General features: G+C 39.4%; 4 protein-coding genes across 15 annotated transcripts; 2 read left to right on the top strand and 2 right to left on the bottom strand.

Annotated features, from left to right (window-relative positions):
- Positions 1-291: 291 nt before the first annotated feature.
- Positions 292-5,406, top strand: LOC103983954 (uncharacterized). Of its 11 annotated transcripts, none has more exons than XR_001978137.2 (5): positions 292-671; positions 1,946-3,699; positions 4,588-4,810; positions 4,975-5,072; positions 5,164-5,406. XR_001978137.2 is itself a non-coding variant. In XM_018826497.2 (4 exons), exons 1-3 carry the CDS (start codon positions 348-350, stop codon positions 4,802-4,804), a joined length of 2,295 nt encoding a protein of 764 aa, XP_018682042.2. In that variant the 5' UTR covers positions 292-347; the 3' UTR covers positions 4,805-4,810; positions 4,975-5,406. The 11 variants fall into 11 exon arrangements, 4 of the variants coding, with proteins under 4 accessions (XP_018682042.2, XP_009399591.2, XP_064964133.1 ...); XR_010486789.1 differs by having other exon boundaries at positions 4,975-5,095; XR_001978136.2 differs by having other exon boundaries at positions 4,588-4,851.
- Positions 5,393-10,871, top strand: LOC135612172 (uncharacterized). 2 transcript variants are annotated; one of them, XM_065108063.1, is made up of 11 exons: positions 5,393-5,527; positions 5,626-6,357; positions 6,432-6,499; positions 7,302-7,372; positions 7,573-7,821; positions 8,124-8,281; positions 8,383-8,438; positions 8,537-8,589; positions 8,685-8,805; positions 9,632-9,729; positions 10,629-10,871. In XM_065108063.1, exons 2-11 carry the CDS (start codon positions 6,035-6,037, stop codon positions 10,698-10,700), a joined length of 1,269 nt encoding a protein of 422 aa, XP_064964135.1. In that variant the 5' UTR covers positions 5,393-5,527; positions 5,626-6,034; the 3' UTR covers positions 10,701-10,871. The 2 variants fall into 2 exon arrangements, with proteins under 2 accessions (XP_064964135.1, XP_064964134.1); XM_065108062.1 differs by having other exon boundaries at positions 8,124-8,287.
- Positions 10,872-12,645: 1,774 nt separating this feature from the next.
- Positions 12,646-13,062, bottom strand: LOC103983952 (protein GLUTAMINE DUMPER 3-like). The gene has a single exon (XM_009401314.3). The coding sequence runs from the start codon at positions 13,060-13,062 to the stop codon at positions 12,646-12,648; it is 417 nt and encodes a 138-aa protein (XP_009399589.2).
- Positions 13,063-14,517: 1,455 nt separating this feature from the next.
- Positions 14,518-20,839, bottom strand: LOC103983951 (probable cyclic nucleotide-gated ion channel 14). Its single transcript, XM_009401313.3, has 7 exons — positions 20,379-20,839; positions 19,435-19,933; positions 18,458-18,661; positions 18,053-18,363; positions 17,416-17,527; positions 16,857-17,093; positions 14,518-15,577 (listed from the first exon to the last, which is right to left on the bottom strand). The coding sequence occupies exons 1-7, from the start codon at positions 20,435-20,437 to the stop codon at positions 14,846-14,848; spliced, it is 2,154 nt and encodes a 717-aa protein (XP_009399588.2). The 5' UTR covers positions 20,438-20,839; the 3' UTR covers positions 14,518-14,845.
- Between the last annotated feature and the right edge of the window lie 2,730 nt (positions 20,840-23,569).

Here is a 23,569-nt window from a genome sequence, read left to right as displayed (position 1 = left end):
CGTACTGGATGATACAAGCGTCGTATCGAATGGTACAGATCTTGTACGATGAATACCATCCGTATCGAGTTGTCCCGGGTGATATTACAGAACTTGATCCGATCTACTCTTGTCAACGCACCTGCTTTATTGGTTCTTTGACCAAGACCGGTCCCACATGGTGTGTTTTAGCCCAAGCCCATATCTTTGATGGGCTTAGCAAAGTAGCTCGGCCATGAACAAGTCTCAGATGACGTCACCAACAGAATCGCCGTTATAAAAGGAGGCCAAACCCGGTAAGACTTAAGAGGGGCTCAACCCGAACCCGAACCGAACGCTCCCTCTGCCTCCTCCTTCCTCCGCCCCTGATGGCGTTCGAGATCCCATCGGCTCTCATCCGCGAAATCCAGGCCGGCCTCCGGCGAGAGGCCGGCGTCCCGTTCTACGACCCCGACGATCCGTCCCTTCCCTCGCTACCCTCCGTCGAGGACGCCGTCGCCGCGCTTGACCCGGACCTCCCTCCATCCCTTCGCTGCGACCGGTGCCGCGGCGGCCTCCTTCGGGGCCTCCGGTCCACGATATGCATCTATTGCGGTGCGGATCGGGGGAAGGAAGGGAACTCCCACTCGATTTCCTTCAATTCCACCGTCGCCTGCCGGAAGCTTCTTGACTATCTTGGGCTGGATGGATCCGTGAGTGGGATCCTTTTGATATTCGAATTATTTCGTTCTTCTTTTGCTGCTACACTGGATTCTAGGAATTCTCAATGTGTATACTTAACAAGTTTTTGCTTATGCCATGAAATGTTAGTTTGCATTTCCGATTTAGCTCAAAAGAGGGGACTTTTATGAATCCCTAGGTAAAGAAAGAAAAAGAAAGAAGGGGCCTTAGGTCAACATATCGAATAAGATAATTAAGCTAATAGCATCAACATATTTCTTTGTTTCTAAGCAACTAATCATTTCGGAAAGCTAGGAGTAGTATAGTATATTGACATATTCCTTTCAACTACAATAAGATATTTCTTAAATATATTATTCCTTGTTTCAGAAAGAAAAATGGTTAGTATTTGATAAGAGTTTCATTTTTAAAATTTATGTTACTTCTCATTAACTGGCACCACAGGGACCATTTTCTCTGTGATGCAGAGAACTTATATTGTACTCATGTGATCGTGCACTGCATAGAACCACACACAGAGACACACTATAAATTTAACGAGTAAGGGTTATCAAGTCTGAAGCTTATGCTGTTTAGGATTAATGATAGTGATACGAGGAAAGATAGATAAAAATCCAAAAAAATTTTAGTAGAAACTATAAATAAAGATTTAGGTACTCTGAATTTGTCTTTTTTACATATTTTAATGATGGTAAAAAAATTCATGTAGCTGATCTCGAGTAGTTGGGACTTATGGTTTTGTTGTTATTGTAATCTTATATTGCTTAGGCTAATCAGCCTAGACGAATTTGATCCGACACTTATTAGTTGTATGTTGAAGTAATGGAGGATTGAATTAAGAGGACCCAAACTAGACATTTGGCCAGTCTATTGACACTTTTATGAGGACAACTGTCCTTTATTACTATATATCTTTCTAAAAATTGAAGAGGCTTAACAAATGATTGTCAGGTTTTCCACATGTGTGCACTTACACATGCACCCACGGACATATATGCATACATACGTAGTGCAAGGAAATTATGAGCCTGGTTAGTAGTCCGAGATTTTCCTATGAGGAGCCTAAATCCTGCAAATTCTGGCATGTGTCTTGTGTAATTTGGGTGAAGAGCTATGATAGTTACATCTGTGTGTCCTGGGTGTTCTATCCTGATTTCTGTCAATTGATAGTGATAAAGATGAAAAAGCTTTTACATTGCCAGGTAATGGCAAATATATGTATCTTAGTAACTTTGACCCTTCTAAGTAGTTCTTTGGCAATCTTATTGGAAATCATCTTTTGCAGGAAGCTGTTTTACTTGACATAGAACCAAGTGGTTCCACCTCAAATAAGGGCCAGGCCACACCAAAGGGTGAGTTGGTTTTGTCTGATCTTTTAGACTTGGTATTAAGATGGCCTTCAGATAAGGAGGATGTTGAACATAACTCTACGGTCACTATGCCTTCTCCTGATACATATGCTTTGAGCTTGACTGGAATTGACCTTGATAACTTTTTTTCTGAAAAAAGGAGGGAGACAACTTCTTTTGTTGCTCCACAATCTGACGGAAAAAAGATGCTGAGGGAGAATACAGATACAAAAAGTCATGCATTTTCTGGTTCAGAAATCTTTGCTGCATTTGAGAATCTGCAGACTACTGACAACAAAACAAACTCCCTTGGCAATGATTTTGGTGATTCATTTGCTGTCTGGGATGCTGATTTTCAATCTGCTGGTACAAAATCTAAAGAAGTTAGTCCCAAATCATTTGACCATTTTCAAGATTCTTCAGGTCACGATCTTGCTCGTGCTTCAAAGACTGGAGCCACTATAGACCAGCTTGAAAGCATAGAGATGTTTGATAAATCTGATCCACCATCTGTTAATGAACAGTTCCAAGATGATCTTTGGCCCATAGAAAATGTGAATATGTACGCTTCAGATCCACTTAAACATGAAATTCACAATGTCACGGAGAATAGTGTCTCAAACAACGTGTCTAGCATAGGCATAGATGACTTTTCTGTTCAGGAGAATCTATGGCCTACAAGCAGCACCAAGGAATCTGAGACTTCTATTCCCACTAATAGTAATGAGGACTCTTTTGATGCTTGGCAAGGTTTTACCAACTCCATTGAAGCAAGGGGAAGTTCATCAAGTCCAGCAACTGCAGCTGGAACTGGGCTAACCTGGCCTAGTCATTCTTCTGAAACAAAGGCAGCAAATATCTTCCCTGCAAGTAGTGAAAAAGAATTGTACAACAATAAATCCATAGATAGTAACGATAACTGTAATGATGATTGGCAAGATTTTGCTGGCTTTGAAGGAAAGGGAAGCTCAACAAGTCTTGGGACACAATCTGGTAAGGCAATCTTTGAGCACCCTGAGGAAGTAAAATCAGTTGATCCATTGGATACAAGCTCAAAAATGGAATCTGACAGTTTCACAACTATGAATATCATACATGATTCTTCTGATGCTTGGCCAGATTTTACTGGTTCTAGTGAAGCACTGGGAAATTCTTTTAATCAAAGCAGTCAAAATGGGGTTAACTCACATAACAATTCTTCAGAAACCATAGCAGTGGATCCCTGGTCTACAGGGAACTCAAAGGATTTGGACAAAAATATGCCTTTAAATAATTATGATGACTCTTTTAATGATTGGCAAGATTTTACTGGCTTTGCTGAAGCACCAAAAAGATCACCGAATTTGGGGGCTCCATCTGGTCCCACATTGTTGGAGCAACCTTCAGAAACAAAGTCAGTGGACTTATTGTCTACAAAAGGAAAAACAGAATCGACAAATGAGCATGATGATTCATTTGATGATTGGAAAGATTTTTCCAGCTCCATAGAAATGAAAGGAAGTTCATCAAGTTCTGGAGAACAATATAAGGCCTCTTTATTTGGGTATTCTTCAACAACAGATTCAACACAACAGCAGAATATGAAATTTGGTAGTGACCTACACACAGATATCTTTTTAAATCAACTGGAAGGCCAGAAAAGTTATCCTGATGGAGAGGACATTCAACTAGATGTGTTGACTTCTGACAGGTATGCATTTACTGATTGTAAACTTCTTTTGGTTATAGTAGCTAGATTTACAAAATAACAGTGGAGATGATGAATACCCTTATTTAGCCGTTTCAATGGTATCTGCAGTACGTGTCATTTAAATAATACTTTACTAATGTCATTGCTATAAAATTTTTTATGCCTTCTAGGAGAATCAAAATTGACCAGAGGACATCATATCACTGTTCACTATTATTTATGTTTATAAGCTTATTGTTGTTACTATTGGTTATATATTTCATTTTAGACCATTTGGTTTACATAGGTTTGGTATTTGACACGAACTCTGATACTATCTCACTTCTGGAGGCTATCAAAGTAAAGTCACAATGAATACGTAGAAGGAAAATATATACAAGGGAAGCTAAAAATATGGAGAATATATGGGATGAGAAAGAAGAAAAGAAGGGTAGACTGCACTCAAACATATATATTGAGAGATCACCTTTACATCCTATCTTCAGCAGCTGAATATTCACTGGCCCACCCCTCTGTTTCTGAGGACATCAAATGCTCCTCTGATTAGTTTTTTTTTATAATGTCAATACTTGACTGTGGAGTACATTTTGTTAGCCAACTTTTATGTAAAGTCTTCACGATCTTAGCTGCCTTCACTGAACATAGCAGTATTTACTAGAGTTCATTATGATTTTGCTACTGTAAAAACAATGAAACATCAAATCTAGGGTATTTCATGTTTTTCTACTCAAAGAAACGTATTCTTCCTGTGGAACAATTTCCTTAGGATCTGAAAATTTGATGTTAGCTCATTGCTTATTGGGGAATTGTATATTGTTTTTTTTTTTGTGGACATACTTGTTAGTCATTGGTATAGTATGCATGTTGTTAATTCTATCCCTCTTCTAGCAGGGTGAATGGAATGGATCAGAAAACTGCTGCAGATCCTCATTCTATGATGTGGGAGACAAAAGGAACTATCGAGAGTTCTAATGCTAATTCAATTTTAGAACCTGCAAAATCCGATGTAGAGAAGTCATCGAGTCACATTCCTGATCTCTCCTTCATGCTTGTAGATGAACTTTCCATCCCAGATAAGTCTGTTACAACCGAGCCAAGACTCTGACAACAAGCTGAGTTATTCTTTTATTTGGCACATTAAGATTAATTGGGGTACACTATCCTTCTTTTGTAGCTAAGGTGTCACATTTCCTTATCTTTTACTCTTACATTAGGTAAAATTGCATCAGATTTCCAGTTCCAAATTTAAATTAAAAACTGAGTTTCATGTTGCAGTGAACAATATTAGGGAGGTACTTTTCATGGTAATGACCAGTGGATTACTGGTATATGGTAATCACAGCCCAGTTCGGTGTCGGAGCCAGAGCCGACAGGTATTGATTGCCTCCTGTGAGTGGTAAGCTTCTAAGTCTTCATATGACTGCATGGGTGCTAGTGTGAGGAAGATGCCATTTTATATTGCAGGAGAGATGGTTTTCTTCAATGTATCATCGACCAATGCCGGTGTCTGTCTTGTTGCAGTTGCAGCAACATCCTCTACAGCCGGTGCTTTATTTCTAAATTCATTTGTGTGTGTGTTTTTCCTGTACTTATCTGTTTCTTTGAGCTCACTCTTGAGAATTCAACGATTATATAGTTGGTCATGAGTGTTATAATGTTATTTTGTTAATGCGGAACTCCTCTGCTGATGAACTTTTCTTGTTTTCATTTTCTTTTTGATCCAGTGCTGATGTTTTCTTATTCAGTGTTGTAGGAACCTACTTGGCTCTTGATGAACAGTGATAGGCTAGATTCGATGCAGCCTCAACTTGATTGCCTTTATGCTACTGTAAATGTGCTTAGTTTTTGTGTCTGAGGAGAATTTAGTGTCAGATTACATGAATTCGTCGTGCAGTATACGTAACGATCGCCTATTCCTCGATGCAGACGCGATGCGGAGAAGACCGCGCACGCAGAGTACATGAGAGAACCCGATGCGTTGATGCTGATATGACGATGCCATGGTACCGAGGTCCCACATGGTGTGGCTCGTTTCACCGATCGAGCCACTCCCCAAACCCTAAAGTCAATAATATTGGAAGGGGGGGTTTATTGCACTGCGAACAATTAAGAAAAGTATGAATAAAAAGAAGGATCGTTAACGGTTCCCAACGTTGGCCACCGTAAGATGGGATGAAGACGGGAGCGGAACGCTCAAAATAAAAAACACAGAACAAAACATTCATTCCGACTCTCTCTCTCTGTCTCTCTCTTGACCCGAGCTTCTGCTCCGTTGTCTTTACCCCTTGGAATTATTGCCGGAACATTCATCCCACCGCGCCCTTCTCGGCGACGGATGCTCGCCGCCGATTCGATGCTCCAGACCTCGAAGCTCGGCTTGGGGATCCCCCGCAGGCGCCGGATCCGCGGCACCACGGGACCGGATTCCGTGAAATTAGGGTTCCGGACGAGATCCGCCGCTCAGGAACAGAGAACCGAGAGTGGGGAGATGTTTTCCCGCCGGTGGATGTCTTGCTTCAGGGTTTGCGTGGGCAAAGGGAAGAAGGCGGAGGTGGAGTCCATCCGCGGAGGTGAGGACCTCTGGGACGCTGCCTCGGCGGCGCAGCAGGGAAGCTTCCCGGAGCATCTCGTTGTAATGGTTAATGGCTTGGTTGGGAGGTTGCTCTCGTCTTGTTCTTTGACTGTCGTTGCGTCCTTAAGTGTTGCGCTCTTAAATTAAGCCAATTTCGCAGTGCTGATGATTGGAGGTTTGCCGCCGAGCAGTTCGTCAAAAAGCTTCCAGATAAAGTAATCGTCCACCGTGAGTTTGGCTTTGCCTTCTTCTTGTTTTTGCTGGAGCAAAGTGCTTAGTGTTATTCATTGCTTGTTTTGAGTACTCAAAACTTTTTGATGAAATACTTCATTTGTTAATCTTGCATCCATCTAAAATAGTCATAGTCCCCTTTTAGTTCTGTTAAACAGCTTTTCTTGTATGCCGATCAGAGGTTTGAATAAAGGAAAAGTCGATTCCAAGAAAGGTAAAACAGGGAGCATCTTCATTTGACACGTTAAAATCTTTTTAGATGTGCATCAGGTTATTACTCGATCAAGGCTTTCACTCTTCATCATGTATAAATTTTTAGATGTGCATCAAGATATATGTAGAATCAATTCTCTTGCCACAATATACAGTAAGTAGTACTTTGTCGCTGTGATTGTTGAGTTATGACATTTTTTTCTTCCTTTTCATATATCTGCATACATGTACTTTTGCATGATGTTCTCATTAGCTGTACAGTAAGTAGTATTTATTTCTTTGAGTCATTACTTTTTATTTCTTTCTTTCCATGTATATGCATGGAACTTCAAAAGGAATTCATAGAAACTGAATGATAGGTCTCTTAGTGTTGATTTTTTGGGTTGCTGCTAGATGGTTGTAGTATGTTTCTTATGTTATAAAATGGAATTGAAAACTATTTGTCTCTGTTTGGATTAATTAAAATAAAGCAATTAATATGTCTTATCAGAAAACTTGTGCATTAACATATAGGTAGCTCTGCCATTAAATTTGGCGCTGTCTATTTCTGGGCCAAAAAATTAGTTTTTTTTTTTTTTTCAAGCAGGCAGTGAGTGCAACTCTTCAAGGCTCACATTTGATGGGGTTGATTTGATGGGTGAAAGGCTAGCTGAAGAGGTAATTCTGTTAAGGCATTACTCAATTTTCATATTTGCGGTGTTAAGAGCCTTATTTGGTATGTAATATTTATCATTACCTGGTGTGATTTATACTTACCAGTGTGATTGATCAATTAGAAAAATTATGAACTATTTTTGGGGTGAACTCCATGCATGTAACTTATGAATGAAGCAATGAACCCGATACTTTTATTGTAGGTTATATCAGTTGTTAAGCAAAGAAGGGGTGTACATAAAATTTCATTCGTGGCTCACTCTTTGGGTGGCTTAATAGCCAGATATGCTATAGGAAGGCTCTATGAACCTATCACAACAATGGAATCATCTGTTGGCACTGAAGATCATGAAGACAGAGGCACAGGCATCAAAGGTAGAATAGCTGGGTTAGAACCAATGAACTTTATAACATTTGCCTCGCCTCACTTAGGTTCAAGAGGCCATAGACAGGTAAAAGTATTTTCCTTTTGTCAATTAATGACATATCAGCTATATTGTGTATTTCCTATATATGTCTGAGATAACATTCTGATATTGAGAAATATAGTTAGCTTGATATAATATGTGAGCTCTGATGTGTTTCATATCTAAATGAAGAATATTAAAGATATACGAAATATGAGCTTGTGAAAATTAAGCAGCTGTTGTAGGAAAACTGATAATGAGCTAAAATTTGATTGATAAGTACACCGATTGTAAAGAGACACAACTGTGTTTAACGCATTGGGTCTTATGTAACTGTTAATTTTCAGCTTCCTTTTCTTTGTGGGCTTCCATTTCTGGAACGAAGGGCTTCTGAAACTGCACATTTGATTGTTGGGAGAACTGGAAAACATCTATTCCTGACAGATAATGATGATGGAAAGCCTCCGCTTCTCCTGCGGATGGTTGATGACTGTGATGATATCAAGTTCCGGTTTGATTGCATCTTTCTTTCTTTTGTGGCTAGTATTCCTTTGCAAGGTTTATGTTGGAAACTTCTGATGAATAGTCATTGCTTTTGACTTGCAGATCAGCTTTGCACTCTTTCAAACGCCGAGTAGCTTATGCCAACGCAAATTTTGATCGTATCCTCTTTGTGTTCATTGTTCTGCTATGTTGTTCGAACAATGTCTCTTTGTTTTAGTTGGTCATTTATCATATCATTGCTTAACTTGTTAAAAAGACATGGTAGGATGGAGAACATCCTCAATTCGGCATCAACGTGAGTTACCAAAGGTACATATATCATCTGATTCACTGATGTTGTGCTCACAATTATTTATTATAGTTTTTATATCTAAACAATCTATCCTCGTTCATCCACCCTTCAGCATCATCTTCTTGTGCATGACGAGAAGTATCCGCACGTTGTTTATGTGGATAAAGGAGAAAGGATAAACAATCATAATGAAGTATCTACAGTAGCAGAAGCTCCAAAAGATGAACTGGAAGGTAAATTCTACATGACATGTATGTGTTCTTTATGTAATTTTTGTTAAATTTCTGATTTTCTCCTTGCATCTAAAAAACATTTATGATGGTTTTTTACTTCTAATTGCTGAACTACATGATAGATATGGTTTATGAATCTTTGTATTCTTTTCTTAATGAGGATAAATGCCACACTCAGTTGCACGTTGGGAGGATATGTTTCTCGATATTTCTTCTGCTTTTTGATAGTTGTGTATAGTTTAAGCATGTAAGTCTAACAAGTTTATCAAATTTTTGCTCCAGATATTGACTTATTTGTCTCTTTCTTTGGCTTGTTTGTGTCTTTGAGATGAATATTACTTTTAATATTGAAGCTTGTAAAATTCCTTTTATTCTATACTCATCTTAGGCCTAGGAGAATTTGAGAAGATGATTCGAGTTTCAGTATCTTAAACATCAACTTATTAAACCATTCAAACTGTGAACTGTCCTTTTAGCTTGTAAGTAGTTCTTTCTCAAATTTGACTTGCCAGACTTGGCACCAAGGATCACATCATGTGACAAACAGCATGAAGCACAATCTTTCACAGCCTGTAAAACAAGTACATTTGATGATATAGAATTTTGAAACTAATGCTGCCATCAACTCGAGTGAGTTCCATGGGGTTCTTAAGCTTATGTCAGGAGACCGATAACTATAAATTCTGTCAAAAGTTCAGTTGCCTGAAAATAACTTTCTTGGATTTTTTATGGAAAATGATAAATTATAAAATGTTGTTTACTCATCTAGGTTTGCATTTGTTTATTATTATTATTATTATATATATATTTTTTGCTTTTGGCACAGAGGAGATGATCAGAGGTCTTAAACAAGTATCTTGGGAGCGTGTTGATGTAAGCTTTCAGAAAAGCAGACAGAGATATATAGCACACAATACAATCCAGGCAAGAATTCTAAAAATAGTTTGTTGCGATTGGCTTTCTAATCTTAATAGCATTAATCACAAGAGTTCCTGAATCAAGAGCATGCATTATGAACTCATCTATTAGTTTAAGTTACTGTTATATGATTTATATGAATAACATTGATTTCTCCGATATTAAATGTATTATGTAATTGAATTTAACTTTGTCTTCCTGCCTTTGATCGTGCACCTATAATTTTGCCTTCGTACACCATGGGCGTCGGACTCTTATGTGTCCATGTTGCAGTCATTGCAGTGGATAATTGTGAACCATTTTTAAAGAATTAACAGCAGTCTTCATCATGGGGATTGCATCACATCATTTTATCAGGCTTGGAAATTTGAGTTCATAAGTTATTCTGTATCATCTTGCTCTGCTTTAGCAAAGCCATTGTCAGTGCATCACAATCCTTTTATGAAAAATTTTCCCTTCTTCTTCTAGATGAAAGATAGCATCTGAAATGTCTTAGATCACTGTGATTTCAGCATGACATGCTCCTTTATCCAGGTTTCTTAATTCTACGTCTGGCTTTCATCTCAAACAAACAAGATCGCTTATCAGCTTCTTAGAAACAGATGCTTTTGGTTTCACCTTTCAAAGTAATTGTAGACTTTAGTATTTTTGATAAATTTCCTTCTTTGAACATTCATTTAAAGGTTTCTACAAGGTAAGTGTTCCTCTGGCTTGAATGCACCTCTGCTAGTTTGCTATCATAATATGAGTTCTTGGCTCATGCCACCATACTTTTCTTTTCTATTATGCTGTTGTTTTTATTTCCCTTTGAATAAGAATGCATCATTTACATATTGTAATAGATACTCAGCATCCTGTCCCTCATTGTTCATTATTGATTTTCTTATCTACTATAATAAATCCAGGTCAAGAGCTACTGGTTGAACTCTGACGGTGAAGACGTGATCTTCCATATGATAGATAACTTCCTCGTCTAGCCCTTCAACAGTTTTGATGGTCTTCACTTTGCAGCATCACCAATCTTACACACTCTGTTTTATTGTGATCGACTGTCTATCTGTAGCTATATTCAATTGTATTACTACCACTCCATTGTAAAAACTCGTCTATTGTTTCCTGATGCATTTCTAAGTTTACTTTGTTGTTAATTGCATCAAATCCTTCTCACGAAAGCAAAGTTTTCTTTGTTTGGTGCAGGTGAAAACAGAAAATCTTGTTGTTTAGGTGCAAAGTCTTTTTTTCTTTTATTGATGCGCATATCAAGATAACTAGCAATGAGATGTTTTAGATTTTAGGCTTAAATATTCATAAATGTGACACAAGCAGGAGATTATATGCTTGATAAGATGACATAGCATGTACATGCTGTAGATCTATTTTCACCATTAGATAATGTCTCTCTCATTCCCTCCCCACCTCATATTCCTTTTTGACCTTGGTGCAGGCATCGCTGTGTTTTGTTATGCTATGCTTAATTTTTAATAGACAGCATAACTTGATTGTTGCTTCCTACTATTTCTTTATGTGGCTTTATTCTATCCAGCAGCTTGAATGATGCATCCATCCAAGCAATTAGGAAGAACTGCACTTTGATTGGCTCATACAAATTTCTTGCTTTTTGATAAGATCATTTAATTTCTTCCAGCATTGACATTTTCATGTTCTCTATGGTTTATCAAAATAAAATCTACACTTTTTATATAGAACATGGCAGGTTTTTGTTTGGATAAACTTGTAGGATTATAAGCTTGTAGATGTTATCATTAATTTTACTTTCCAAATTCGATTTCTCTGACATCTTATTTGCCCAATAAGAATCATATGTTTACCTCTTGGAACAGTTAGGACTTGGGATTGATTGGCGGCCAAGACCAACCCTGCCATTGCCATAACAAGGCAGGCCGGGTTAAAAACAATGTCACCTTTTACGTTGCCAGCTGTGACGCTCTAAACTCTTCATCCCAAGTTGGATCATGGGCGGGAAGATGATGCCGATGAGGAGGTCTTGGCGGTCGTGATGAACGGGTGCTGGAGGAGGGACACTTCTGGAAGCAGCAGGAGATGAAGCTTCGGAACTCACCGGAGGGGGTGGGCGGAGCCTCCGGCGGATCGGCGTAGCAGATGGTGCACATGAGCAATGCTCAGTCGACACGTCGACCGAGGTTCTCGCTGAACGGGAAGCTACCGAGCTAGAACTTTCAGGATTCTGAGGCCGAAGCTCCAGATGTTGCCGGCGTAGCCGTCGTAGGCCTTGTGGTTGAGGTCGGTGTCGATCCGCTCGGGGCTCATTCAGGCGATGGTACCGACGGAGGAGTCGCAGGGGTCCATTGTCTGTCCGAGGATTCGGCGATCTTGACCCGGCGGCCGGAGTCGATGAGGAGGCTGGTAGGTTTGATGTCGCGGTGGGCACTCTTCCTTCGATGGAGGTAGGCCGGGCGAGGACCTGGCGGGCGGTGCCGGCCATCGAGGAAGCCACGGTCCATGAACTCGAGCAGGATCTGGATCTTGCATGGAGTGGCACCGGACCACGAAGTGGTTGCCCGGCCGGCAGTGTTGAGGATCTGGATCTCTCGCAGGATCCAGCGGCGGACGGTAGATGATCTTAAGGGCGTAGCGGCGGCCGGTAGATATGATGTTCTTAAATTGTGATAAGAGATATGGAAGAGAAGGAAGGGATGATCGAGAGAGTTATATACATACAAATTAAGCTCAAAATCACTGTTAATTAAACTACAAGAACCTTGCACTATATGTTTATGAACACAACAAGTTCATCAAGGTAGGAGAAAGAACTGATAACATCTGCAAGCTCTGAGACCACTACAGTCATCATTACATGAAGAACAAACCCTGCAGGCTCAATAGACCGGAGGAAGACACACAAGGAAAAGACCTCAACCTTCCATGTCTTGCCTTCGATCCTTAGTCTGGGCTGCTTTTCCGGTCGGTCCTCTTACTCCCCTCAACCTTCTCCTCCTCCTCCTCGTCATCATCATCCTTCTTGCAGCTCCAATCCACAAAGGAGGACGCCCGGCTCGACGTCGGGGCCGCCAGGAACGTCGGCTTCTCATCCCCCGCCATGACCACCACGATCACCTCCTCACACAACCCCACGCCACCGCCTGCGGCAGCGCCGCTGCTGGCACCGGCGTCGCGGCTCTCTAGGCGGTCATAGAACTTCGAGCAGAAGCAAGCGAGAACAAGGAGGGCGCAGGCGGTGAGCCCCAGCGTCGCCGCCACGCCAGCGAAGAGGTACGGCACCGGCGAGTGGTGGCCACCCGTGTACACCGGCGCCGCCGCTGCCGTTGCCGTTGCGTTGAAACCCGACCCGGCCCTCATTTTGAGTCTACGCAATCTTCCTCGAGCACACCTCGCTTCTTTCTCTGCTGCTTCCTTGTACAAGAAGAGACAGTGACGGGTGGTTCAGTTCACAGGTAGTCGGAAGAGGAAGGGACAAGACGAGTCGGTACTTATACGCTAAGGGTAAACCTGAAATCTATAGACACTGTCGATGGTAAATAGTCTTGAGGCAAAGTGAGATGTCATTGACTAATGGGTGAGAAGAGAGAGAGAGAGAGAGAGAGAGTCTTCCCTTGCCTTTCTCTTTCCCTCAATTATTTGTTGTTTTGTTGTGGTTGAAGGAAGGGATGTGGTCATCATGTTGACAAGGTGACAACATGTGTTTTGGAGGGGTCCCAAATGACCAAGAAATATTGAAGACATGATGATGCTTGATTGGAGATCAATTGCTAACTTTGAGACCATATTTTTCAGCAAAATTACATAAATATTGACCAAAGATTTTAGTGTTTATTCATCCAAATTTAAGTTACATACATATCAAAAATAAGATGTCAAATATAGAGAGAGGTACAGAGACAATAGACTATCTCAAGCACTTGTTTTCATGATTAAAGTCAGTATGGTGGACTAATGCAAGTTTCCATAGTATGATTTCAGCTCAATACATGACAGCATTGTAGAAAATTACAGAACATGTAATTTGATAAAGATTGGTTTAAGCATTTGTTTAGCTCTCAGAAGTTTGAGGCCATCTGTAATAGCTTTTAGACATGCATTTATCTTTGCATAGTGTCGAAATATTTCACAACTCCCAGCTAAAGTATCTTTCAGATATGATATCTTCATGAACAAGATCAAATCATGAGAGTGAAATTAAGGAATTTTCTCTGTCTTGGCTTTAAGGAACACTTGATTCTCTCTCTTTCTCTCTCTCTCTCTCTCTCTCTCTCTCTCTCTCTCTCTCTGTATATTTAGATCAATCCAAATCCTACTCTATCATGGATATGATTTTAAACCTAACCTATCCTCTAGGTCAAGACCAGCTTTTGGACTTTACCAGTCCTCAGGTGTCATTTTCTTCACTGAAATGTTGACCACAAATCAAGTCTTTTATGCCTTGATACAACACTTTCCTCCTGTGATATAGGCATCTTGGGATCTTTCTTCTCAGGACCTAATCCAGGCATATCTACTTTTTGTTTGACATGAATTCCTCAGGCCCTTATGCAATGTCTAATGGACAAGCTGAGACCAAATGACCTACTGAGGTCTAAGTGGGAAGAAGTTCAAAATATTCTCATGCTTGAGTAGATCAAAGGTGTTCAATTACATGCAGATACAAGTTAACCCTTCGTTAACATCACGATAACTTGCATAGTTCAATCTTCCAAGTTTCAGATTTCCAGCACCACTTTATGTACTATTTTAATCTACTGCATCATGACATCATGTATGATTCCTTGTCATACTCCAAGAAGTCAAAGCTGGGCAGAGATAAAAAGGAGGAAGCATATTTGTTGTGCCAAAATAACCAATTGTTTTTCAAATCCTAGACAAGATTATACTGATAAATACATCTAAATTTTACAACAAGAAGCAAAACATACTCACACTAAAAAACACATGATATGTCACCTTTCTATCGGATACCTTTCTTCTTAACTCTCTTTTAGATAAGGTGACACCAGAGTATCAGATTAGCCATGTATGGTTTTAGTGACGATTTGCATTTACAATGTAAAAACCGATCCTCAACCCATATTTTCTAATTCAAAGAGAATTCAGTAAGCAGCAGCTGCTGCCGTCATAACAAGCGCAACTAATCATAAGTTTCTGAAGAGAAGTCAGGCTCATCTGGCTTCTGTAACTTGGGCATGTCAATGCCCTTGATCTTCTGAGCTCCCTTTCTAGTGGTCGCCGCAAACTTAGAAGCCAGAATAGTGACCCCAAGGTTTTGTTTAGGTTGAGAAGTGCTTGTAGAGTATGTGCCGACTTCATCTTCCTCCTGCCCTGATTCATCAGCTGCCTGCTCATCTGTTCGAGAATTGAATGATTCCATCATGCTCAAATCCTTTGCCATCTTTCTCCTCTTGTAGCGACGCCAAGCTGCCTGAATGAAGCATGCACCCCATGTCCTCCAGTGATGTGAATAGAAGCGGAATGTGTGCTGCAGCTTTCTACTGTGGAGACGCCTAAATTGATTGGCGACAAACTTGAGGTCCTCCGCTCGTAATACAAAGGCCTCAACTTCAACTAGTGCTCTTGCAGTTCTAGTGGAGGAAGGTAAGTTCACCGTCGACTTCGGAAGAAGAGCCCAAGCAAGCAGTTCCTCACCACAGAAATCCCCAGGCCTCAATGTTATTGAATTGAAGAAACCAGTTCGGCCTCCATCGGTAGTTGAACTCTCTAATCTGCCACGGATAATGAAAAGCATCTCTGTCACGGGATCACCCTCACGAACAATGTACGTGCCTACTGTGCTTAGGGAGGACACCAGACGTTCACATATGGCATCTAGAAGCTGATCATCCATCTGTGAAAAAAAAGGAACCTGCAATTTGGAATAGTCAAAAAGGAAAGCATTAGTAACAACTTAAATATTAGTTAATTGCTGCAGAATACCGGTGTGTATGAAAGGTGGATGACTTGCAAAGAGAGATTTATTACCAAGCCAGGTAATCCTCTCCAAATGTCCTTTATAGATGGAGAGTTACAGATAGGTGACAAAGTCAATAACATCATCAAAGAACCAATACAAGCACTGAAACCAATTCAACAGAAAAAAAAAAAGGTATATACCTAGTTGTATCACAACATAGTAAGGATAAAAAAGTTGAAATCGTTGTGGTGTACATTTGATCAATATGTGAAAATTAACAGTAGGAATCATGTTTGGTTATGCAGTTTCAATGCATATTTTCATTTAGCAATCATATGCAAACTTCTAAAAGATCAAACAACAGCAATTTATTGACTCTGAGAGGATCACAGTTTGCTTAAAAGGTGGAAATCACACAATTACAAACAACATGCCCAAATGGACAAGACTTTATGGAAAGTGTTAAGCTTGAGACACATATGGGAGAATATTTCCTCATGTCAGTTTTTTTACTTCATAGCATGACTAAGAAAATGGATTTAGGTTAAACCTAATTTACGTGAGGGTAAGTAATAATCTTTTATGGTGGTTGTGTTTGATTAGCTCAATATTGTTTATGCCTTTGAGATGAATATTGCTCTGTAGTAAAGATTGTCACAACTCTCTCTTCTAGATTATCCCAAAGGGTAGCGGAACACCAGAGACTGCTAAGATGCATGATCTGGAATTGCAAAGGTAGATTATTGTACTTGACAACAATCTCTTTTATTATAGCAAGAGAATGACTTGTCTAATGTTCCATAGGATACAAACTGGTCATCAAGCTTACAGGGTTGATGTTAGTTGAATTAGTAAATCCTGATTTTCTCAAATCTCCTATAAAACTTCTCGATTTGATTTGTCCAACTATAGGGCTGAGCCTCTACAATTGAGAAGGCTTTGGTGTGATGATAATATCTTTTACATTATTTAGGATTTATTGCTACCAAATCCTGCAATTGTTTTTGCATCAGAAGACAGCTCATTATTTGGAATATCTATTTCTCTTTCCACTGAGATGAAGAATAAGATTACTAAGAAGAATTTGGCCATCCAACAGTGGGAGTTTGTTTAGGATAGTATATTCCACTGTGTATAAGTTGAGGTTCTTTTAGGGTACCAATCACATATACTCCACTGTCACCTTTTAACTGTAAAAACACTAGAGGGAAGAAATGAGGCAGCTTTGTACCCGTCGAACAAGATCCAAACACAGATGACGTTGAATATCTCGACGAAGGTCAGCAGGTAAAGCCTGCAATATGGATTCTTCATCCACTCCGCGTGTTGCAAGCCATTTATATTGAACAAATCTTCTAACCCTTTCTCGTAGATGATGAGGAAGTTGACGATGTCTCATCCACTCTTCTGTGTCTCTGCGCTTTAGTCTCCACTCTTCAAGTCTCACAGTCATAGATTGGAGGTATGTCTAAAGCACAAGAAAAAGTTTAATAAGCTAAAGTAAAACAAAAATACAAAACAGTGCCCAGGAACTTTGTAGATAAAACACAATAGAAATCAAATCCAATATTCACAAAATCAATAAAAAGTCCAAATTAGAAAAAGATGAAAAAGCTTGTAATCTCATGCTAGAAGTTTAATGGATCAACTAATCCTTTCGAAGATTAATCATGTAAGCCCTGTACAAAAAAACATTACTTGTGAATAATAAAAAAAATTACTTGCTATCGCACTTGAAGGCTATATACTACAGAAAATAGAAATAATAAAGAACGAGCCTCATACAATACCTGCATGTTTCCAATCAAGTGTGCAAACAAAACTAGGCCAAGAATTGCGATAAGTATAGCAAACAAAGTCTCTCCAATGAAAGTGCTTGTTGTCAAAGTCTGACCATATGAACTGACAATAGAAAACCAAGGGTATATGTTACAAGAAGATTTAAAAGTTAAATGAAACATTAAAGCATCAAGTTTTCTTATAAAACGTGCATTTAAGAACCTTTCTAAGGCATGTGAAAACCTCTTGTAAGATTATCACTTGCATCCTAACACTTTACATGGACAAGGATTGCTAATTAATGAAGTTACTATATTGCTAAGGTATCATACCACCCCTCCAAGGAGAGATGCTACTCAATGATCTCTACTCTTACGAGTTGTGGCATTTCGAGTCAACTCATAAGAAGTGGTTATGGTATTAGTAGTATGATTACTTAGGGCATTGGTCTGTCAAGGTTTCTTATCTAAATGCAACCCACGTAAACAAATGCTTGGATTGGACCAAGTCATGCTAGCATGGAGTTTGAGCTTGAACATATAATTTGTTTCAAAAGAAACAAAGGGGATTATACGAAGTATAAACCAGTGGCGCAAACTGAGAGATGACTTTTCTCTAACAAATTTGGTATGTATTAAAAAAGCATACCTTAGGTTTTGCAAACCCCACCAAAGACAATAGAAGTATTTCTTGATAAACTCCGTAGAGAAAGCTTCATTTGTCAAAGCGTTTTGGAAAATACCATAGTTGAAAGTGGTATTAGCATTATTAGGATCACAGTTGTCGAACACTTGTGTAGACTTAGCCCAACGCTGACGATCTGCTTGGTTTAAGGAGTCACAGTCTAAATATCTAGGTCTGCATAATGACACATTAGTGCTATTTTCCTTCCTGCATTCTGATTTCCAACATGTCATCTGCCGTTCGACTGATAGTAAATACCATGAAGCTCCTAAAACCTGCAATATTGGAATATAGTTCAGAAAAAAAAAGAAAAAAAAAGCAAGGATACCACATGTAAAAGACTTTCAACAGAATATAGAAGTTACTTACATGGCTAGCAATCATGTAAAGCAGTAGATTATATGCAGCACCAGCCCAAGCAGTCTTTGTGACAACACCATCAGCTTTAACTATTTGATAACTTAAAGGAAATATGAGATACAATCTTGGTATATATTGCACTAGCACAATCAGAGCAAGGGCATTATTGTTATGATCAGCTCTTGAGTTCCTAATAGCTGACCAAATAAGAATCTGCAAGAAATAAAAAGCCACAAAAATAATCATTTTCCATAATCAGGAAAACATGAATAATTAACAAGAAATGATAGCACAAGAACAATTCTCTATACAAAAATCGTCCAAACCAGTAAATACGTATGGTTAGTGCACACCAAAAACCAAATATAACTGAAGCATGATTCAGACCATAACATCCACACACAAACATACAATAGATATTGCATGTATTTTTAACACTGATGGAATGCAGCAGGGAGAAGTGTTAGATAAGCAAAAATAATAGAACCCAAATTAAGAGATACATTCTTAATTAGTTCACCATTGGCTGGTCCATTATTCAGCTTTACTGTAACATAAAACAAATTTAACTTAATCTATTAAGCTTTTTCTACATATAAGAGTACTACCAGGCTACCAGCCACGGTGACACCACTACTTGCTCATTCGTCACTGAGATTAGTTCATTTCAACAAATGGTCTACTATACATGTGTCCACTTTCTTTAGACAATAATAAAAACTCCTCATCCAGTTCAAGATTTTTGAAGAACTAATAAAACAATCATTTTCTCGATCTGGCTTCACATTACTCCCTATTGATACAAATTCTACACACATGCCATGCTTATGTCTGTGTGTCAGTATTAACATCACCATTTAAAGCAACAAGTTATTAAGAAAAACTATAGATGATAAAAAAGTGTTGATTAAAGTGAGGACACTCTAGTAAACTCATAAATCATGAATCTTTTCATGAGATCATCTTCAAAAGAAGGGAGGACAAACCTGTGGCAGAGGAAGTGCAGCTGCTAGATCTATAATGAAGTCTGATCTCAAATATCTCCTAGCAATCTTTTTAGGGTCCATAACAAGCTCCCCTCGCCCAAACACTCTTGAGCTCGGAGCCACATATGCAGTCCGAAACTTTATCACAATATGCAATATGTAAAACAGATCAGCAAGTGTCCGGAAAAACGTAACGGCAACACTTACATTGTTATCCTTCCTAACACATGTAGTATCACTCTTCTCAACTTTGGGCAAATAGAAATACAATGGATCTATGAACAGAGCAACCAAGCATGAGATGAGAAAAACACGATTCCACTTCAATACAGTATCACTTCCTGGATCAAGTATGCGCTTCCTCCAAGGCTCGTGGTCCTCGGCAAAAACTATGGACTTCCCGGTGTTGATACTACCAACTTTATTGGATATATAACCACCAGGTTTCAAGCCCTGGTATGTGGTTTTAGCTGGATTTTGTTTCTCATCATGATAGAACCTACATAACCAAACAGCAAGTCAGAAGCCTCAACAAAATTCTAACAGGGCCAGAAGATAACAAAAGGAAGCTAGGTTAATGCTTGATCCTGGAACTCACTAACAGAAACCAACAAGTATTGGACATGATCTAAAAATCAATAATATGAGTTTAGTATCTCCCCAAAATTTGGAATACAGTAAGAAAGAAGAGTGCATAACGTCAGCAAAGCTAAAAAGATAATTTTTTTCCCTATAGTGATCTAAACTGAATGGATCCCTAATTCAGTTTGGAGATTGATGAAGTAAAACCAAGAAATAAATCCATAATGTCAATAAAGCAACTATGTGTTTTGGTTCGTTTGCTGGATTGCCAGGTTCCTGAACAGACCTTCGCATCAAAATCAAATCTTCTTTTCAGTCTAATCTCTTCGAAAGCACGAGAACATAAGAACGCACGAACTAACCTTACGGCTCTCTCCTTCTTAAGCTCCATCTCATCGTCGACCCTCCTCGATCCAAACATGGCTTCCAATTCGATCTCGGTCACCGGGATCTACAAAATGTCTCCGTGACATCAACTACCCTTCCTCAACAGTCACATCCCCCCCACATAGCTTGCGACAAACAGCACACCGGGAAGCGATTAAAGCACGAAGACCAAAGAGAAGACTCGCTTCCCTCCGGAACCACCAAGGTGGGATCTTTTTCCTGGTCCGCGCCTAGGGAACAGCCAAAGAACGAATCTTTCGAACGTCAACTACGATCCAAAAGCCGACGGGGATCTCCGTGACGACACAGGAGGCGAGGGGTGAGAGCACCTCTTCTTCTCTGCTCTCGGCCGGTGGTGGAAAAAGAGGAGAGAGAATTAGGGCTCCGCCAAAGACGATTCCCGTCGTTTAATCTAATTAGCGGCGAGTAACCTCAATTAATTAATCGAATAACAGCTTTTTGTTGTGTTAAGCGTTGCTTATAAACTGAGCTCGGTGAAGAGGAGGGAGGGAGGCAACGGCGACAGCTCGAAACCTTCCACTTCTTTTTATCTTCTAATAAACATCTTCCACACATAAGCGCGCGTCACTCGTCACCCACCCGCCGCATTACTCGCTACAGTGATTGGTCCCACACTTTATCGGGAAGTTGGTCCAATAAAAACAGGGTGAGCGACGCGAGTGGATACGAGGGAGTTGCAAAGTGGTTCGCGTCGTCTGTACTGTGGTGCGGAAAAGGACGTGAGCGACGGACCCATTAATAGACCCTCGTTAAAAATAAATCCACGTGGCAGGTGAGACGTTGTGTAGGTTGTAAAAAGCTACCATTGACGGGAAGCTCGTGTGGATTAAATGTGGCTGTCACTTTTTTGCTCTTTTCGCTTTTTTTGCAATAAAATAAAATAAATTAACGGAGATCGTGACGGCCGTGACATGCGTAAAATGTTGGAGCGACCCGCCCTTTTTTTACCCTGCCACTCACCACTCACATGGCGGGTCCCAACTGAGGAAGGGGTGAGGGCCCCGGTGGCTACGTGTGTTCGCCTTCTTTAGTTATTTGACAGTCGGAACGCGGCACAGGTGAACACGACAACGTGTCAGGTCGCGATTGGAGGAAGTTTTGCATGATAAACAATGACGTCTCACTTTGGCGTTGACTTTCTGATCTCCGTTCGATCTGCGTTGAGATCCGCGACAGGATCTCAACAATACTACAGCGCACGTCACAACGTATAAATATTAGTACAAATTGCTGTCTTGCAGAGATACACAAATGCCTTGAATTTTTAATTCAAGGTTGGCGAATAACGTACTTGAGACAATGGAGAGTAGCTCTTAAAAGTTAAAATAATAATAATAATAATAATAATATAGGTGGATTATTGAGGGTGTACAAAGAACCACCAACATGAAGCCAAGCAAAAAGATTATAAGGTCCACCATGACCTATTTTGTTGGTAGGGAAAGAGAATAGCCTAATGTGCACACCTCAAATCATGTTGGAATCGACATACACTAAAAGATGGTGGTGATCTCACCTTCACCACATTTGAAGGAGAATGACATGATTGATGGGCCTCAAATAAATAGAAACCTATCAACATGGAACACCAAAAGTGCACCTAACATAGAACATGTCCACTGGATTTCCTCACCCACAGTAGGAAAATAAAAAAGCTAAATCTAAATGTATCCATACAATGAATAATGGGAGAAAAGGAGTCATTTTATAGTGGACTTTTTCCTTTACTCAAGCTTGCAAGCAACAATGATGATGTACTTCTGCAAGGTTGTATATTCCATGACCAAATTATGATTATTATCAGAGTATTTGAATGCATTATATTCAATTCATGATAAAGAAAATATTGAGAAACAAGAAGATGCCACCACATAATACTTACACAACAAGCACATACATTTTCCACTAGGAATTAAAAGAGTGACTAACCACTATGAAATCTGCATGATGGATAATTAATGCCTTTTATTAACCTTAAGTATTAATATTGATATAGTTATAAAAATTTATAACAAGACATATTAATGCAATATCTATCTTCACACATGCACATATTCAAACACACATAATTAAACCTATATGTTCTCAATAATTTTCTCATTCACATCTTCATCTCGATGGTCTTTTTATTATATGTCACAACTCAATATTCTTCACATCACAATATACATTCTAGCGATTTGTTCATATCTATATTAGGAAATCTTGTCCATTTCTGTCTCTATTGTTATATAAAAAGAAATTTAATACAATATAAAAAGAAAGTTTTGGGGCTTAATATGTTGGAAGTTTGACTCTATAAAATATATTATCCAATATCAAAACGATGAAAAAGCCATGTAATTGATGTAAAAAGAACTAAAACTCAAATTTTATAAAGAAAAAGAAATGAAGATCAATATCTTAAGCTACACCAAATTTTTTTCAATTATATGATTTTTTTTTATCATGATTCATATTAAAAATTATCAAAAATTTCAAAACTATATTAAAAATTATCACATATAATTCATTTAGAAATAAATAATCCGGACTGGAATTTTGAGTTTTGACTCATTTTTCATCATTTATTTTCTATGAATATTCATTATTTTCTTATACACATTCTTTATTTTTTATTAAAAATAAATAAAGAAACACTCTAAAGGTAAAGGATAAAAGGGGTCTTTTTAATAAATAAAAAAGGTATTTTTTTAATATTAAACAAAAAGCTATTTTAATAAATAAAGAAACACCTGTTTTCGTTTTTCCTAATAATACCGATATTTTCAGTAATTCCAAAACTCCCGTCGCCGACGCCACCGCTCCTGCTCCCCTATCCGTCGCTGAGGTCCACTCTTCCCCATTGCGCCCCTCACCGTCGCCTGAGTGAGAGGCGACTGTTGCCCCTTTGCCGTCGCCGACAACAAGACATCTCACTACCTACGCCTTTGTTGCCCCGTGGAGCAGACGAAGGGAGTCGCCGACAGCAAGGCAGCCTACCGCCTACGCCTCTGCCGTCCCACGGAGCAGAGGAAGGGAGGACTCCTCTTCTCCGTGGGGCGGCAGAGGCGGAGGGAGCGGGCTACCTCGCCGTCGGGGGGGCAACGATCGCCTCTCGCTCGGGCGGGGAAGCTTGAGCGGCGAGGAAGGGAGGGATATTTTT

This window comes from Musa acuminata, chromosome BXJ2-5 (genome assembly GCF_036884655.1).
Source record: "Musa acuminata AAA Group cultivar baxijiao chromosome BXJ2-5, Cavendish_Baxijiao_AAA, whole genome shotgun sequence".
NCBI classification, from domain to species: Eukaryota; Viridiplantae; Streptophyta; class Magnoliopsida; order Zingiberales; family Musaceae; genus Musa; species Musa acuminata.
This window is presented reverse-complemented; position numbering and strand designations above follow the sequence as displayed.

What these genes read in the sequence shown, in the direction of transcription:
- LOC135612172 (XM_065108062.1), top strand. Translation starts at nt 6,035, where the DNA reads ATGCTCGCCGCCGATTCGATGCTCCAGACCTCGAAGCTCGGCTTGGGG. An exon ending in GTGAAAGGCTAGCTGAAGAG is followed by an intron (nt 7,373 to 7,572) that starts GTAATTCTGTTA and finishes CTTTTATTGTAG; the next exon opens with GTTATATCAGTTGTTAAGCA. An exon ending in TCCAAAAGATGAACTGGAAG is followed by an intron (nt 8,806 to 9,631) that starts GTAAATTCTACA and finishes CTTTTGGCACAG; the next exon opens with AGGAGATGATCAGAGGTCTT.
- LOC103983951 (XM_009401313.3), bottom strand. Translation starts at nt 20,437, where the DNA reads ATGTTTGGATCGAGGAGGGTCGACGATGAGATGGAGCTTAAGAAGGAG. An exon ending in AAGAAGGAGAGAGCCGTAAG is followed by an intron (nt 19,934 to 20,378) that starts GTTAGTTCGTGC and finishes TTGGTTATGTAG; the next exon opens with GTTCTATCATGATGAGAAAC. An exon ending in CTGCACTTCCTCTGCCACAG is followed by an intron (nt 18,662 to 19,434) that starts GTTTGTCCTCCC and finishes TATTTCTTGCAG; the next exon opens with ATTCTTATTTGGTCAGCTAT.
- LOC103983954 (XM_018826497.2), top strand. Translation starts at nt 348, where the DNA reads ATGGCGTTCGAGATCCCATCGGCTCTCATCCGCGAAATCCAGGCCGGC. An exon ending in ATCTTGGGCTGGATGGATCC is followed by an intron (nt 672 to 1,945) that starts GTGAGTGGGATC and finishes CATCTTTTGCAG; the next exon opens with GAAGCTGTTTTACTTGACAT. An exon ending in GATGTGTTGACTTCTGACAG is followed by an intron (nt 3,700 to 4,587) that starts GTATGCATTTAC and finishes TCCCTCTTCTAG; the next exon opens with CAGGGTGAATGGAATGGATC.
- LOC103983952 (XM_009401314.3), bottom strand. Translation starts at nt 13,062, where the DNA reads ATGAGGGCCGGGTCGGGTTTCAACGCAACGGCAACGGCAGCGGCGGCG.